This window comes from Talaromyces amestolkiae (assembly GCF_001896365.1).
Source record: "Talaromyces amestolkiae strain CIB chromosome Unknown scaffold3.1, whole genome shotgun sequence".
Lineage (NCBI taxonomy): Eukaryota > Fungi > Ascomycota > Eurotiomycetes > Eurotiales > Trichocomaceae > Talaromyces > Talaromyces amestolkiae.
In genome coordinates, this window is record NW_024468039.1 from 841,220 (window position 1) to 859,012 (window position 17,793).

At 45.9% G+C, this 17,793-nt stretch overlaps 6 protein-coding genes across 6 annotated transcripts; 2 read left to right on the top strand and 4 right to left on the bottom strand.

The window, feature by feature from the left end:
* Nucleotides 1-186: 186 nt before the first annotated feature.
* On the top strand, nucleotides 187-3,922 carry BHQ10_002327 (uncharacterized protein; the record flags this gene model as incomplete). Its single annotated transcript, XM_040874461.1, has 2 exons — nucleotides 187-2,561; nucleotides 2,611-3,922. The coding sequence occupies 2 exons, from the start codon at nucleotides 187-189 to the stop codon at nucleotides 3,920-3,922; spliced, it is 3,687 nt and encodes a 1,228-aa protein (XP_040730832.1).
* A 533-nt stretch (nucleotides 3,923-4,455) lies between these two features.
* Nucleotides 4,456-7,455, bottom strand: BHQ10_002328 (uncharacterized protein; the record flags this gene model as incomplete). The annotated part of the gene is made up of 1 exon (XM_040874462.1): nucleotides 4,456-7,455. One exon carries the CDS (start codon nucleotides 7,453-7,455, stop codon nucleotides 4,456-4,458), a length of 3,000 nt encoding a protein of 999 aa, XP_040730833.1.
* Nucleotides 7,456-9,389: 1,934 nt separating this feature from the next.
* Nucleotides 9,390-10,379, bottom strand: BHQ10_002329 (uncharacterized protein; the record flags this gene model as incomplete). Its single annotated transcript, XM_040874463.1, has 3 exons — nucleotides 9,390-9,716; nucleotides 9,782-10,181; nucleotides 10,231-10,379. The coding sequence occupies 3 exons, from the start codon at nucleotides 10,377-10,379 to the stop codon at nucleotides 9,390-9,392; spliced, it is 876 nt and encodes a 291-aa protein (XP_040730834.1).
* A 1,910-nt stretch (nucleotides 10,380-12,289) lies between these two features.
* Nucleotides 12,290-13,423, top strand: BHQ10_002330 (uncharacterized protein; the record flags this gene model as incomplete). Its single annotated transcript, XM_040874465.1, has 1 exon — nucleotides 12,290-13,423. The coding sequence occupies one exon, from the start codon at nucleotides 12,290-12,292 to the stop codon at nucleotides 13,421-13,423; it is 1,134 nt and encodes a 377-aa protein (XP_040730835.1).
* Nucleotides 13,424-14,518: 1,095 nt separating this feature from the next.
* Nucleotides 14,519-15,703, bottom strand: BHQ10_002331 (uncharacterized protein; the record flags this gene model as incomplete). Its single annotated transcript, XM_040874466.1, has 2 exons — nucleotides 14,519-15,047; nucleotides 15,114-15,703. 2 exons carry the CDS (start codon nucleotides 15,701-15,703, stop codon nucleotides 14,519-14,521), a joined length of 1,119 nt encoding a protein of 372 aa, XP_040730836.1.
* An 854-nt stretch (nucleotides 15,704-16,557) lies between these two features.
* On the bottom strand, nucleotides 16,558-17,583 carry BHQ10_002332 (uncharacterized protein; the record flags this gene model as incomplete). The annotated part of the gene is made up of 2 exons (XM_040874467.1): nucleotides 16,558-17,211; nucleotides 17,272-17,583. The coding sequence occupies 2 exons, from the start codon at nucleotides 17,581-17,583 to the stop codon at nucleotides 16,558-16,560; spliced, it is 966 nt and encodes a 321-aa protein (XP_040730837.1).
* Nucleotides 17,584-17,793: the final 210 nt, after the last annotated feature.

Here is a 17,793-nt window from a genome sequence, read left to right on the forward strand (position 1 = left end):
ATTCTTGAAAAGGCTCAGGATAAAGAAAAGCCATTATTCGATATTTCAATGACTTCTTTGGAGCTGTGGGCGGCGACCATCCAAGCAATACTACTAATTTCGATTCCACGTCGACCCGACGTGTTTTCACCGGAAGGGAAAGCCGTGGACTTCGAGAATAACTGTTCAGCTCTACAACGATACTCTATGCAGTGGTGCTCTAAGGCCCTTGATCTTGCTGGAAAGCCCGTTGTCGGTCGAGATCTTGCGTTAAGTCAAATGCCGATCTTGAATTATCGAACTCGGTCGACCACTCAGCTACCGATAACGCTCTCAGAAATTTCATTATGGAATCATGTTCTGGCTGAGCGCTATCGTGGATTTGCTAAACAATGGACTCTGACATTATTACGCTCGGTCGTCACCTTTGGCTCTCCATATTGCATTATGGGATTTCTGAAGTGCCTGGAAGAGGATAATGTTAATATGACGAATACGGCTTGGCTGTGGTTAATCGGKGTTACAGTCTCCTCTGTATCCGAAACCGTTCTCCACCATCACCTTGCTTGGATCCAATGGTCAGAGATGGGGATTCCCATTCGTGCACAACTCATCATGGCAATCTTTTCCAAAGCATTAAGAGTCAAAGATTTCAAGGCTGCAGGTGACAAGCCTGAAGCGATCAACCTGATATCCTCAGACACGGCTTCCTTCAGCATGTTCACTGCCGTCAACTATATTCTTCCTTTTTCATTAATCAAATTCTTATTTGCGGTGTTGTTTCTCCTACGTTTACTAGGATGGCAGAGCACATTAATGGCAGTAGTAGCCACGATGATAACCGTGCCAGTACAAACTAGAGTCATCAGGAATGAGCGTGCCGCAAATAAGAGGCTGACAGTGGCACGAGATAGAAAGACAAAGGCCATTACGGAAGCGCTTCAGGCCCTTCGGCAAATTAAATTTTCAGCTATAGAAACAGAGTGGGAAGAACGAATTGAATTGTGTCGCCGGGCGGAGATAATGGAGATGCGAAAGCGGTTTCTTGCTATTAGTATCCGATCAGCATGGAAAGTCGCATCCCCCTTTATCGTGACGGCAGCAGCGGTATGTAGTTATGTCTACATTCACGATGAAGTGTCGTCATCTATTTTATTTACCACTATCGAGTTGCTGCCGCACATTCAAGGTGCGTTGGGTATGGTTCCGAGGGTCCTGCAGGATTATTTTGGCGCTCGGGCAAATGCAAAACGGATGGAAGTTTTCTTGAAAATGCCAGAAGTTCGACAAATTCTGTCTGAGAGTCCTAATGGCGGCGTTTCTTTCCGAAATGCCTCCATTACGTGGCCGTCGGACGAAGGCCAGGATCTCAAAGAGAAGCAAAGGGAGTTACCACCACCGTTTATTCTTCATAGTCTTAATGTTGAGTTTCCCGCCGGTGAACTCAGTGTTATACATGGAGAAACCGGATCGGGAAAGAGTTTGATGCTCGCCGCTATCATCGGGGAGGTGGATCTTCTCAATGGTCGCATAGAGACACAATCAATTGGGCAGCCGGTTGCATTCGTATCCCAGACCCCGTGGCTTCAGAATGATACCATAAAAAACAACATATTATTCGGAAGTCCTTTGGATGATATAAGATACCAAAAGGTTCTGAGAGCGTGTGCACTAGATATTGATCTTGCCGCTTTACCTAAAAGTGACGAAACCTATGTTGGTCTTCGTGGTGTTAGGCTGAGTGGTGGACAACGCGCAAGAGTCTCGTTAGGCAGAGCTCTCTATTCAAGTGCTAAGCTACTAGTCTTGGATGATATTTTCGCTGCGCTTGATTCTCATGTTTCCAACGAAATCTTCCAAGCACTGACTGGCGAACTCTGTATTGGCCGCACGCGGATTCTGGCCACACATCATGTATCCTTATGCTTACCCAAGGCGAAGTGTTTTGTTCATGTTCGAAATAATACGATAGAAAATTTGCATGATGTTGATTTAGTTAAATCGCGGCTGGAAAATAGGGAGTCAAGCATCGCTATTGAGCTAAACCGAGTAGCAGAGAAAGAACCAAAGGGCAAGCCGAAGATCACAGCTACAAAAACAGGATCCGACTTCGGATTTTACAAAAGCTACTTCGTAGCTGCTGGTGGTTTGTTGTTCACGACGATATTTGTTCTCGGTCTGCTTGGCAAGCAGCTCATGATTGCACTGACGACATGGATTCTCGGCTGTATCAATTCAAAACGCCGCGAAATATCAAACGATGGCCTAACAAATGCTGATACTGAAACCAACCTATGGTTTTATCTCTACCTGTATCTCCTAGGATCTCTATCTACAATTGTCCTAGAGTTTCTCCTAAATATGCACATATTTGCAGGTTCACTCTGTGCGTCGAAGGAATTATTTCGCACCATGACAGCAAAGGTTATCCGAATGCCTCTCCTTTGGATCGATACTACGCCTCTTGGAGTGATGCTGAAACGATTCAGCGGAGATGCGAGACAAGTTGACGATCTTTTGCTAGAGGTCATGCGTGAATTTGCTGACTGTCTTATAAGACTGGTAGTTGTTGGGTGCATTGGGTAAAACTTGTTCTCTGACCAACTTGAGCAAATCACTAATTTCATTTAGAATGAACAATTCAATTTACACAGCTTGTCTAACCCTAGCTCTCTTGTTTTGGTGTTGGGAAGTGGGAAAGGGCTATGCTATGGCCAGAAAGCCTGTGAAGCGTGCTGAATCGGAGAGCAACGCTGAAATCTTGGAATACTTCACTGCAGTCACCGCTGGGCTGTCGACCATAAGAGCTTTTCGAGCTGGAGATAGGTTTACGGATCAGATGCACCTTCATGTTGATAAATTATCAATCGCTCGGAGGTACTTTTGGATTTTTAACCGGTGGCTTGGTCTCCAAATGTGTCTCATGGGCATTATTTTCAGTACTGGCACAGGTATCATTCTTTTATTTTCAAAATCCGTCGTTGATGCGTCGCTAATGGGATTCTCGCTTACATTCTCAATGGGATTTGCGCACGCTGGTTTTGCCGCTGTGAACAATTTTGGGATGCTGGAGAGTTACATGAACGCAGCCGCTGGGATAATTTCTTATACCCAGCTGAAACCCGAAGAGCAAAGCGGCAACGATGTCCCGGCTGACTGGCCATCTAAAGGCGAGATTAAAATCAAAGGATTAAATGTTGCATACTCGGCAGACCTTCCTCTTGTCCTGAAAAACATCTCTTTCTGCGTGGAAGCTGGTCAGAGAATTGGCATCGTTGGTCGAACCGGAGCAGGGAAATCATCACTTACTTTGGCTCTTCTGCGTTTAGTTCACTATCAATCTGGATCGATCTGGATCGACGGAATTGATATTTCGACGATAAAGCTACAGTCCCTTCGATCTAAGATTGCCTTTGTCCCCCAAGATCCAGTTTTGTTCTCAGGCACGGTCCGATCTAATCTAGATTATTTCAAGCAAGTTCCAACACATAAGCTAAATGATATCTTGCGTCGCGTCAAACTTCTTTCCGCTGAAGATAGTAAGCATGCAGGCTTATTCACTCTGGAGTCTCCAGTCAGTCCAGGTGGCACAAACATGTCGCAGGGTCAAAGACAGCTTCTCTGTCTTGCGAGAATGATGATCAAGAACCCGAGGATTATCATTCTCGATGAGGCGACGTCTGCTATGGATAATGAGTCAGATTCATTGATTCAGGATACGATCCGCAATGAGTTTAATTGTACTTTGATTGTGGTTGCGCATCGGCTCAGGACAATTGCGTCGTTTGATAAGGTGATTGTGATTGATGATGGCTGTATAGGTGAATTCGGGACGCCGGCAGAGCTGCTGAGGGCCAAAGGGCTGTTTCGTGATTTTGTTGAAAAGAGTGAAGATAAGGATTTTGTTCTAAACACTGTATTTCAGAAGAGCAATATAATATAGCAAAGCACGGCTGATTACAAGTTAAGGAGGTTTGGGTCAAATCTTCTAGATCTTGGCGTGTCGCTTCGGTTCCGATACCAGTTACTCCTTGTTGAAAGACCTCAACATTGTAAATCAGAGGGAAAGGTATTAAACATCTTATGTGGTTCCCAGATTTATTCGAAGCAGCTGGCTTTGAAGTATGGTTGGTGAACTTTTTTCATGGCACTATCAAGGGATATCGATTCTTTTTAATCGCATAAACTCCATACTTTGCAATCAAGATAGGCGAACGGATCACCCGCTGCAAAAGTATCTTCCACAAAGCCCGAATAGGTATATCCTGATAACGTCACGAAGCAGAGAGGCAGCATTAATGCTGATGGACCAGCGCGATATCATTGTAGTCGAGCCAATGGACGAGTCACGGAAAACGACACGTTGGGGAAGGGTCCGTCTCTGCTCCGCGTAAGATGCTTTTAAATGTAGGTATGTTGTTTATTGTTACATAGTTAGATAGTTGTACATGTGTATCAGTCATTTACCATCTTAGCTCAGGATATCTCCTCGTTCTCACAGACTATAGTTACATCATCACTATACCTATCCGAAAACCACTCCTCTTCCAACGCCGTAACTGTAGCCCCAGCCTCAGCCCCATTGTACCGCGCCATAAAAGTCTTGTCCTGCTCCAATTCCTGAAAGATATCAGTATTCGTTGGGAAAAACGCCTTTCGCAATGCGCTGATGCTAAGTTCGTACATGTACACACACACGATAATGAAAATTAAGGTCAACCACCAGGTCGGATTCTGTCCAAAGCCAATAAAAAATCCCCCTCGTACGTGGTAAGCCGTTGTGAGAGGGTAGGCGGCAGCAAATATGAGATTCCAGAGAAAGGGGGCGCCAACACTCAGAAACAGGGTGATGCCCGCAACGACGGATTTGTTGTGCATCTCGAGTACCAGTAGCTTGAGACTGACAATGATGACGACTGCGACGAAGTTAAGATCACCCATTGAAAACAGGGTGTTATCCTTTGTGGTTTCCGCGCGTCCGAAGAGTAAAAGCATGGAAAAAAATACAATAAACGCCTCAGAGACCGCCATAGCAGTCCATCCGAGATAAATCCATATGTTGAAGCCACCGTTCCTCTGGCCCATGGATATGTATAGCTCGGGCACAGCTAGGAGCGTGGAGGCCGCGAGATCCTTGTCGAAAACCCCGATGCACATGACGGATAGCGATGTAAAAAGGGTATTGAACTGCGTCGCACTCATAGGTTCGAACAGACTTGTTCCAGTGTATCCAACCCACCGTTGGAACAGAGACTGACTCAAATAAAAGACGACCTCTTTCCATAGCGTGCCCAGAATGTATTTGCAAGTCCGCACATAATTCCATCTTCCGTGCACCAAAAGAAGCTTTGGCAAGAATCTGAATTGCGCAATGGAATAATCGGAATTGCGGGCTGCCTGAAACCCCTCTTTGCCCGTGATGCCAATACCGACGTGGGCTTCCTGGATCATTGCAATGTCGTTTGCGCCGTCACCTACGGCCAAAGTGACTGCATTGGGCATTCGAGCTTTCACGCCGCGCACAACCTGCGCTTTTTGGCTGGGTTGAGTACGACAGCAGATAACAGAGTCTGCTAAGACCGCCAAGTCAAGGAATCTTTCTTCGGCTGATCCGATAGAATTGTTGAAAATTGTTGTCAGAGTACGACCATCAATGACAACTACGCTGTGTTGAGCTGATTTGAGAGCTAAAATGTGAGATTCAATGGCGTCTGTTGTATCCCTAGATTCCTTGTCGTTGGAAAGATCCAGTATAGTAGAAATCTCTTTTATTAGACCACAAGAATGACCGATGTTAATTGCGGTTTCTCGCTTATCGCCAGTCAGCATCCAGACTTTGATATTGGCGCGAACAAGCTTATCAATTGAATCCGGTACACCGCATTGCAGTTTATCCTCAACGGCAGTTGCGCCAGCAAGCTCGAAGTTGGTCTCAATAAGCTCTGCCACTTGTTCCTTCATATCTTTATTTTCGTCAAGGCTGGCGGTAGCTGCATCCCATTTAATTTTCCACTCTTCATATTCTGTATCGTCCAGAAAACGGTAAGCATATAAAAGAGTGCGGAGACTTTCATTCGCGAATCTAGTGACACTGAGACCGCATTTCTCAAGATCAGAACGGCCATCTCCATCCATTAGTGCCCCTACATTAGCATGGTCGACTTGCTCCCCTGTTCTTTGTATCGATAATCTCAGTCGCTCCATGACAACAGATTCGGCGCCTTTGCATATAATACAGGTTCTGCCATCGGGGAATTTCACGATAACTGACATACGTCTCCTATCATTCGAAAAGTCGATAACGTTCAAAACCTTGTAAGTCTGGTTTCTGACGGATGCGTCATTGGAAGTTGAGAGCGATAGAACGATAGAGTCATGATCTCGAACACGCATATAAACACCCATAGCCTGAGCGGCTCTGATTAATGCTAGCTCATCCGGGGATGATGACTGAAAGTCTATAGTAACGCCATCTTGTGAAATCTCCGGAACACAGCTATGACAAAGGGCCATACACAGCAGCATCAACATTGCTTTTCGTCCCAATGTAGAATCTGGGTTTTCTGACAATTGTCCGATCAATTCTTTTGTGCTTCTTTCGGATTCCATTCGCTGTTCCGAAATTGGATGGAACCGTTTTGGCTGTTCTGCCGCCTGATTGTGGACTTCTTTATCGAGATATCCCATATCTTCGTCCGACCAAATGCTTCCACCGACGTACATCTTCTTGAAGATCATCTCGTTATCGGTCAAGGTTCCCGTTTTATCGGAAAATATATGCGTAATCTGTCCCAGCTCTTCATTAATGGTTGATGTTCTGGCTTCGCAACGCATGTTTGACGCCTCATCATACATGTCGAGGTCTGACGTGAGGAAGAAGATCTGGCCAAGCTTGATCATTTCCAGGCTGATGTATAATGAAAGGGGAACCATTGTAGCAAACATAATAAGAAAACCGAAAATCGACTCATGATTTGGAACAGTTGCGCCCGAAAGATAAAATAATTTTTTTTCGATGTCGGATTTCCAGATTTGATATGCAAGGGTATTGAACAATGACAATCCAAGCACAAATAATGCCACGACAAAAACAACCTTGTTAACCATGTATTGTAGGCGAGGAGCTTTGATGTGAGCCTGCCCATCGGCATTTGCATTTAGCCGAATCTTGCATTCTTGACCGGAATACACGACCATGGCGATGGCTTCCGAAGTGTTGCGCAGAACGCTGCCTCGATATACAACATTGTCATTGTTCAAGGGGGAATCTTGGCCATTGACAATTACCCTGCCTCTGAAACTGGAGAGGTCTGAATGGGGATCTTCGATGTTAAAATTGACTGAACAATTGGCAAGTTTGGCAGGTGTAGAGCACGTTTCAGCAACGTTCTTGTCTACCTTCTTTATCTTGAGGTTCGTTTCTCCATCCAAAGCTATGGTCTCGACGTGGGCGACATTGCTTCCCTCACGACTCATTGAACTTAATAGCACGATATCTGCCGGCACTGACTCATTACGGCGGAGTTTGATAATATCCCCTACTACCAGTGATCGCCATTTTGTTTTCCGCCAATTTAAGTTCCCACATATTACCGGGGTCTTGTTGTCGAGCGACAAAACCATCTGTCTATTCTCTTGATTGTCCAATCGATGTCTTCTGTAATCATCGAATCCTTCCTTTGCCATTGAGATGGTAACAAAAATCATCAAGGGTACGATATTCGTCTTGTTTCCGATCGTGCTTAGCCCGGGAATAAGTTGCATGAGCGCAAAACACAAAAAGTAGAAATTCGCAAGTTTTGAGAATTGCGCAAAAAGTTGCCTGGGCAAAAATGTCAATGGAGTATATCTGTTAGATCGTATCCAGTTCTTGACGTATGGTCTACCGGTCCGTCTATCAACTAGCGGCGTCGTTCGAAAGGCGTTGACTTCGACATGTCTAAGGCCTTTAGTGCGATTTGGACTTCTACTTGAGTAGGTTGGGATGTTGACTTGCGACCAGAATTTTCTCAAAACCGATAATGAGTCGGAGCTACTGGGTAGGTTCGGGACGTAGGAGAATGGGGAGCTATGCTGAGCTTCATTTTGTAGCAATGGCAGTTGAATGTCGGACGAAGCATCTGAGCTTCGACGAGAAAAAGATGAGAGCTAGAGTTCAATTATCATTAGATTCATTCCTTATCTACGCAGGATTCTGTAACCTCACCTGTATGGTGCTCCCTAGAGATGTCAAAGAGCTTGACATTCTCTCTTGATTCGGTTTGCTGATCGTGAAATGATCCACAACTTGTAATTGCCCCGAGTGTAGACATGAATCTGCTGCTAAGACAGCAGAGACCTTTGCCATCACAAAGATGCAACTTTTACCCTTAAAACTGAMAAAAAAAAAAAAGATCATACAACAGGCTACAACATTCGAAACTGACTCAGCTATATTGGGTTAGCGCGATCCCATACGTAGTTTATTTATTTTTTGGTTGATTGATCCTAACCCTATTGGCCGGCATATGTGATTGGGCAGGGGCTTTCAGCCACATCAGATGAATTGAACACAATCGCATACGTACTATTTACTAGTAGATAGTAATAGGGATTTTCTGTTCGCGGTCTGCTGCCTCAGGCGTCAGGGGTCGGAAAGCCCTGGGTGGCGCTACGCCCAATCGAGAAACTTTTTTGCGATGGATCTTGGCACACGCCGGGGCCCCACTGAACGACCTCATTCTATCTCCTTCATCATCTCTGAGTAATCTCCGGCTCCAGCAGCCTAGATCTGCCAATCAGGTAAATTCGTGGGATGCACTAAGCTAGACCTGCATGAGTGCGAGTGCAAGCCGGCTGTGGCGCCAAGGCTTCGTTTACAGTTCAATATGCATGCAGAATGATAGGGTGTAAGTCCGCGCGAGCTGCAGCGGATATACCGTGAACCCCCACTTAGCGTGGCCTCCGCAAGCCAGTCGGAAGAGTATTGATGTTCGGAGCCGAGATAAACGGGGGGTCGTAATCAGATCAAACTCAATTCCCCGGCCGGCCCACTTATCTTTATTACTTTAGTTCCACTATCACGAGTCGGGCCTCCCACCAAGAGATCCATTTATCTCTACAAGCGAGTGCCAGTTCGAGTTCCAGAAAATAGCCCCGCCATTTCGAGTTTTTGAGTCGATCAGAGTACGCAATTATGAAGCCGCCGTCGACTTATCCCCAAACTTATGATTTAATCTCGGGGGCGAAGGATTGCGGGCGCACGTTTATTACGTAGGTGTTTACCTTAGACAATGACAAACAATTGAACCGTGATAAACTTAGGACTAAGAGCTTTCAAGTTTGGCCGAATACTCTAAGCCGGTTGTAGTACAGAATGGTCTTGTTCGAAAAGCCAACTCCACTTTCTACAAAGACATAGATGTAACTACCTACTCGTCGAAGAACGCCAACACGCGCACTTCGATACTCTCTCGCATGTAGTCATCCTTATGAGCAGGGTCCTGAAATGCAGAGTGAGGGTTCCTCCTGGCGCGGCCATCGGTAACAGAATCAAAGTTCTTGAACAGCATCGGCTCGTCAGGGCGTTGGGCATACTTATAGTACCACATGTGGTTTGGGTTCTTCTTGCAGGCGACTTTCTCGTCGATAGCGTTGGGATAGATCATGGTAACCGGGATGAGATCCTTGTCATCCACGGAACGGGCATCGCAGACAGCAAAAGGGTCTCTCAGGATGGTCTTGATGGGACGCCATACCTGTAGTAAAGACAGTAAGCAATCGTTTTCTTTGAATAATTTTAGAGGCGCTCTGGAATTCTTACATTGATGATCTGGTACCGCTTTTTGATAAGCTCTTCCGCCTCTTCCGGGAAATATCTTCTAACTCGATTCGGAGCGTCGGCGTAAGACTGATCGATGTGAGCGTTGTATGTTGGACCACGCCCAGGCACACTTCCATCGGCCGCCTCAACGGGTTGACGGCGAATCGCGTGATTGAAAACAAACGTACGGGTCGCCCCCGTAACCTTCTTTACTAGCTCTTCAGTTTCAGGATAGTATTCCGCCTTGATCTTCTCTACGTCGAAGAAATCCTTCTCCTTGCTTTCATGCTTGACAAACTGGAAGCCATGAGTGTCAAGAGTATATTTCTCCGTTTCACCGGAAATATCATGAACAATAACAGGCATAGTCGTCATGGGTCCGAGAACAGTGCCTGGGCGACTTTCTATTTCTTAGCTTCATTTTCTGCTACGGCTAAAGAGCAACTTACCCCATATAGTAAGGGGGCGGTGTTTTTTCAAGCGCAAAGTACATCATGTCGTACGCAACATCGTGCTTTGCAGGCTTTGAAGGCTGAGAAAGAGCTTCAATGCCTTGATTTGTGGCAAGGCCAGGAGCAGTCTGGACAGCAGCAGCCATGTTTGAAGATGCCTCGAGAAATATTTAGTGTTCCCTCGACTTTTTCCAAGGTTGATGCTTTATGATGGTAGTCTTCTTGACACTGACTTTAGATTTATATAATCTCTCTTCCTCTAAATATACTCGCCGGTCACTCCTTCTGCAACGCTTGTATGATCCTTCACTAAACCCTGCTCCGGTAGCTCCATCTTACAACGAATGGCGCCTTTGTGTCATTAAAACTAGGAACGTTTCTGCAGCAAGATTCTCCGAGGCCTTATATCTCGGCGTGTCGGCGTTTCGAGCTCGGCGGCCGAATGTTCAGAACAAATTCTTATACATTCAAAAATCCAGAAGCAATAAATTATGCAATTTATGCATCCCCAGCATGTCGGTAGTAAATTGAGCCTTATGCTCAACTGCCCAGGCTGCCAAGATCTGCTGTCTATAAGCTGCGGTCCCTCTTATAATGAGACTACTGAAGGATTCGTGAAGAATATGATTAGTGATCTCATTTAAAAGACACTTGGTGGCCCCTGTCGTGGAGTGTGGAGTAACCTGAGTCAGGCTCAGTCAGCAAATGTGGGTTGATGTCTATCTGCCCGAGGGGAAACGCACTCTTGAACTCGTTTGATTAGGAAACTGGTGCAGACACTGCAAATGGGATTGCTTTGAGGGTGATGTGCAGCCAAGACCCAGATTTTGTAAATAAAGTATTGGTCGATCCACGTACTAGCCAAGACGCCTAGTGTTGTGATGTAGCATTATGTGTAGCCTTTTTCTGCATGCAGATACACCAACTTCCTCCTCCTCCTCATCTGAGTCAATTTTTCTTGGCTTGTCTTATCTCGAGCTATGCGTGCAAGTTTGCCAAGGAATCAGTCAATGTACGTACATAAGTTTGTTGAGCAAAATAGCTTTATCGTCATTTTTGGCTTCCTTCAGGCGCCAAGTCGCAATTGATTGGAACGTTCTCGGCCTTCCAATCAGTTTTCAAGCACATTTATACGATAATACGATATCAGCATTTCACAATTTTGTATCTAAACAAGCTCTGATCGTCGTGTAACCAAGTCTTTCAGTTGCGGTAGCCCAGGGGCCCCACGTGGTATGTGGAGAGAATCCTACTCGAAATGCGTCTGATTTTGCCCTTCTCGGAGTGTTGAAGAGTCTCCTAAAATTCTAGGATCCCAAGCAAGCAGCTCTCGAATGACAACAACAACAACAACCACCACCTCAGCACGTTTACTTATCTATCCCCCTGCCGAAAATCTACGATAGCGTGGCAAGATTTGCACGGATAGTTCTCCGCTGCAGATTGGCTCSTCAGCCTTGTCGCGCTAAGAATTGTGGTGTTGGGAAATTATTTGGGGGCTGGCGCCAACCTCAACTCGGCGGCAGCGTTAACCAGAAAATGATGTACTGCCCCCACTTCCTAGATGAGGGTGCTATGAAGAGCATCTCTCTTATCTTTCCGAGATCGATAAGTATTTGAGAACGCGAGCAATCCTATACATGGGTCAATCATTGAGTGAGAAGAAATTATATATCAACTGAAACTCAAAAGTTCCCGGATTGACTCTTCAATTTCTTGGGCATCCACATCCTTTTGCTAACGTGTGACGGAGGTCTCAGCTAAGATCACACATGCAATGATCAAAACGAAACCAATCAAGCTACGAGCGGCGTGTAACCAATGCCACACAACAAAGGTTATTTTTGTTGAACTCACTACAAAATATTTCAGTCACTAAAATACAGATCAGGTCAAATGCAGCGGTGAAAAGACTGGTTGCAGTCGATGCGACAATCTAGGCATTGAGTGCGTCTACTCCGAGTCGAGAGTCGGTCGAGTTCCAGGCATGCGAAGGAGAAGAAAACCTGAAAATGCAGACGCAAGAGCGCTGGCAGAGATCGCAGATCCTAGAACGATGGGAAGCCCCACAGATGCGAGAATGATGGGTAACATCACAGATTCAGTCTTGGGAGAGATCGCCAATGCAAGGCCGCACCCACGTCTTTCACCCCGCTCGTCCGAGGACTTAAGTACTGGCGGCGAAACCATCGATCTTGATTATCCCTTTTCGAGCACCCCCGGTTCCCAGCCACCTGGCGGAGAAGATACAGGGCTATTTGGTGATGCCCTTCTTGGCTGGTCTTCTGTATTGGATAGTGGCTTKAATGATAACTATGGGTTTGATGAGAGATATGCGGCAGACATATTGGGCACTCTACAGGATACGCAGCAGGAGCTATCTCATCAGCAGCAACCGCGGCAGCAGCTTTCACCAATCAGTCAAGGTTATCCCCAAATAACACCCCTTCCTCGTTTTTCAAATACCACAAATACCACAAATAGCTTGAACGCCTCTGATATTGAGTCTGGCTATCACGAACGATCGCTTTCACCCCGTTCCCGTACACATCACAACAAGCAGTTTCCACTACAAAGTCCTCCTACCATTACTCCACCACAGACAATGGTTCCGGACAGCGGGCGTAATAGTCAGTGCATTATTGTCTGCTCTCAAATCATATCCAGCTTAGAAAAATATCAAGCCGACAAGCTCAAAGTCCTAGATCTTATACTTGGTATTGTCAAACGGGTGACTGAGAGACTTGATCCTCTTGTCAACGGGCAGTTTGAGTTTCCCAACACCAAATGCATATCTCTCTTTGGTATTATATTGTACCAACTCGTGGAGATCCTAGAAGTCGGCTGCGCCAACTTCCTTGCTGAAGCTGCCAATACTCCAGGGTCTATCTCTTCGGATATTTTGGAAGCTGGTTTCCACGAATTTGACTTTGGCGGCCTGGGCATAGGCTTCAAGGATCAGGAGCGCTTCCAGTCGCAGGTCATCCTGGAAGTGATTCGCCTGGTATTCAAAATAATACAAAAGGTGTTCTTTATTTCGACGAAGGCGGGGTTAGACAAAGATAATTGTTATCATGACAGAGACAGCCGTTTAAAAACGCTTGTGGAGAAGGTGAAGAAAAGGAGGGAAGGAGCTGGAGGGGCGATGATTACGAGTCTTAATAGACGTAGTGACGCAGTTATATATTAGATAAATTAGACATATGACAGTTGACAGATTTTCCTTTCGTGGTCTATGACTGACTACGGCGGTGCAAAGCTTGTGATCATTTTCTTCAACCTATACGATGTACGTAGCATCTGTCACGGGCCCAAGCTCGGGAGAGGATACATGATATCTTGTCTTTCGGCTCTCCCGAGGGGATTGGGGGGTCGGTTTCAGGGATCTTAGGGTCTTCGGGCTCCCTTCCAGAGCTGGGATCACAGTGGGAGTTGCATCGGAGTGCACAGGTCACATGCTAAAGTTTAATGGCTTCGGGAGGCGTCGGGAGCTTATTTGTTTAACTTTACTTTGCGTGTTTAAAGTTCTTACAACGGAACGCTGCGTCGTGGCGTTAAAGGCGGGATCACCTTCTTGATAGTAGCGATCTTAGGACTTCGCCCTCTGAAAATTTAGATACTGATTATAAAAATAGGCAGATTTCTTACTATCAGTCAATTTTTGGCTTCCTTGAACATATATTACTTATTAATCACATATAATAATTCTTGCTATAGTATATACTCGCTAGGGAAGGTCGTTCCTACCATGTAAGATTTATTTCATGGCCATTCATACAGATACACACGCAAGAAAATTCGGGTCCCGGACTCGGCCCGCATCCGGCGGCCGGCTGGTGGAGCCGGGGGGCATTGTGCAGTTTGGCATTTTGACACTCTTTATGAAAATGTTATGCAGGATGAACTAGACCGTAATGGGATTCCAATCTGTTGGACATCAGCCTCGTTGATCACAAACTGTCCGAATTGAAGATCGGCGTACGTACATTGGAAGCTCGTGGAGAAATTGTGTTTCTGTATGGTACCGCCTGTATAGCTGGAGTAGTGTTCAATGTCATACTTTATCACCGCAAGCATTGTTTAACATTATTTGATCTATCGTTATACAGATAAATTTTGTGTAATTACCACACGTCTAGATGTATATTAAGAAAAGCTCTATTACGTGGATTTTTATGTGCATCCTCAGCCTTGGAAGGATGTTAGAGACATGCGCTTCTGCGTACATAGTTTGGAAGATGTATAGACAAGTTGTTACGTCCATTTATTATTAAAGCGTATCTTTTCATACCTTGTAAGCCAACTTATAGCCAGAAGGTGGCGAGCTGCGCATGCTCGTAACACCTTTCATAACACCCTCCCAACCCCCAGGCATTGACTTTACAGGATGCGCATGAACAAGTCCGCGATTTAAAAGAGACTGGAATACCAGGAACGCCTCAGTACCAAACTCTCGATCGTCGAGATTAGCTTTGCGACCATACACACCATCCATAGCAATATCTTCCCCAAAGATCTGCGTCGCCATGAACCAAGAAGGCTGAATAGTCAAGCTTCGGACCTTGACCACAGTATCACGGAAGGGTTCCACGGTAACGTAGCGACCTCCAGCGCGGCCCATGGCACCGTAGCACAACTGTGTAGTTTCTGCTTCTGCAATACAATCAAAGGCGTACTCTAACTCATTGCCTGTGTACGCACGAATATCGGCTGCGCATGTCGGGCTACGATAATCAAATACCTTCTCTGCACCATATCGAAGACATAGGTCGAAATTAGCGGGAGAGCTGGTCGCGATTGGGCGGAATCCAGCACTGAAAAGAAGACATACAATCATTAGCGAATGGCAAGCCAAAGGTTATGTAGGAAAACAGGCTTACATCTTAAGCAGTTGTAAAGTACGGGTTCCTGTAGCTGTACTGCCACCGGCCACCAGAACGAATTCGCGATCTTCCTCGTTGAGATTGCCGCCGCCGCTGAGAAGTCGCTCAAAACCTCCTGGGATTTTTAGCTCGTTATAGAGGCCAAAAGTTGCAGTTGCAATTCCGACACCTAGGGTAGAAGCGTCTTCGTCGCTCATATCTTCTGGGACCTTCACCATGGTGTGTGGTGTCGCCTCGATATAGTCCGCAAAGGAGCCCTTCTCTGGCGCTAGCTTGTTCTCTCCCTKAACAAGCCCTGCGACACGATCACCCACTACAAATCGCGCTTCCGCAGCTGCTTTCTCCCCTAATGCGACAATGGTGCCGCAAAAGTCTCCCCCATGTACAGTTCCCGGCGCCGCGCTGTAATCTAGCCCCTTGATGTCGTGAGGATTGAGACCGACGGCATGTACTTTCACAATTACGGTGTCGGGTTTCAGTACAGGCATTGGGCGGTCATTTTGTATGGTCAGCTTTCCAACATCTTCGCAGATAATGGCCTTGCGGCGCTCTGGAATCGGAGGCTCTGCTAATAATCGTATGCCCATGTTGAAATGTCGTTTTGTCTTTTCGTTGTTGAACTGCAAATATTGGAACAACGATGGCAATGTGTTAACACATTTTAGGCGAGATCTTCTCTCGACGTTTAAAACTATAAACGTTATGATTCTCCCTCATAGCTATTCTTAGCGCCGAATACCGAGTAAGCTGGAGCTTTCACATGTACCCCATGAAGCTATAGTATCTCGGTGCCCGTCATGGGACCCGGTCAACATCGGGCTGAAAGCCGTTCAATTACTGCTATTAAGCATTGTCTAGAAACAGCGTCAAGCTTGATTGGGCAAGAATCGTCCGTCGGCGCCAACTAGCTGCCAATATGAGCCATCAATAATGATCCGGGCGGCATACTATCCACCTCGGCTCGCGGGAATAAAGTATAGCTTCACAATTACAGCTCTTAGGGTTAAAAGCACGATGATTGGTCCCTCAAGCCCGGTTTGAGATCGTATTTGTGAAGATATATTATAAGGAACATCATACAACCAGCGAAGTAGTGGAAAGGCCGGGAAATGTCAGAGATAACAGCTAAAGACCTGTACTTGGCAGATATAAAATCTTGGATCTGAAGATATTATGTAATTGAATTCTCTCCACATTGCAATTTTAACAACTATAATCTAGCTATCTGCATATAATCTAAGAACCTTCCTCTTTTATAATATTATAAGTATCACGATCGAGAATATCTTAAACAACCTTAATTCATTCTTATTATGAGAGACTGAATTCCTTAATTTACAAGAACGTAGAAATTTTGAGCAAACAATATAACCATTCGGCTAGCCACAATCCGTAGATACAAATGTATATTCATCGAAAAGTCAAATACATAAGTACTCTTCTAGGCCTCGACTCCAATAGCTGCCAAGAGTTGCTTGCTAGGCTTCATCTGCTTCTGGAAACGCTTGACAAAGAGGTGACCAACAGTCTCCTTGCTTGTGCCAGCTTCCTCAAACGGATTGGTGGCAAAAATGTCGCCATGCCAGGCCGTAACGGCCGAGTATCTCTCCACTGGAGCTTTGTTGACCACTCGGTGATGTACGGCCTTGTACACATTTCCAGACCATCCGGAAAGCATATCCCCACAGTTGATAACAAATCTGTCTTCCACGGCAGGAACACTAACCCATTCCTTCTCATCGTCGAGCCAGATTTCGAGAGCCTCTTTGCCAGGCTCCTGGAGCAACACAGTGATACCGCCCCAGTCGTTATGCGCGCCGAGACCAAACTGTCCCTCCAAAGTATCTGCTGGAGCCGGATAGCGGAGCAAGTTCATACCTATCAAGGGGCGTTTGGAAAAGCGCTCCATTGTGCTTGGGGAACGATCAAGGCCTTCAATGAGAATCTCCCAGAGCAACTTTCCCATAGCAGATGTCTTTCTGTAATACTCCCAGATTGGCTTGCGGAACTCGTCTTCAGGAAGGGAGGGCCACTGGTTGGGGCCGTAAATACCGCCCATCTCGACCTTGGGGTCATCCTCGCAGAAATAGTATGACTTCATATTTGTTGATTAGCTATGGCTTACACGACCATCAACAGGCATCCTTTGAGTTACCTCTTTTGCGTCCGGTATAGCCTTACCGTCTCGGCTGTGGACACCGGAAGCTTCGTATCCTCGGCGGCAAGGACTTTTGTGAACAGAAATCTCCATTTTCTCTTCCTTGGGCAGATTGTAGAACCGCTCTAGGCTCTTAAACATTTCACGTTGTAGGCTCACGGGCACGCCATGACCTGTGCACTGGAAAAAACCATAGGTCTTGAATGCATCTCGAATCTGTGCAACGACTTGGGCCCTTTCTTCAGGTGAAGACGGATTGATGTATCCGCTGATATCAATGAGTGGAAACTGGACAGCCTTCCCAGACATATTGGTAATCGTTTGCAATAAACCTTTACAAGATAACAAAATCGAATAAGAGGTACACAACTCACTATCAACCACGGGGCTGTAAAGTGTGGGCAGCACTATAATTAAAAGGGTTTGAATAGAACTTACTAAGACTACAAAGACCCACAAAACATATGTCAGTCCGGTTCCCGAAATCTTTTTCACCTTGTGTAGAAACCCTCCGAAAAC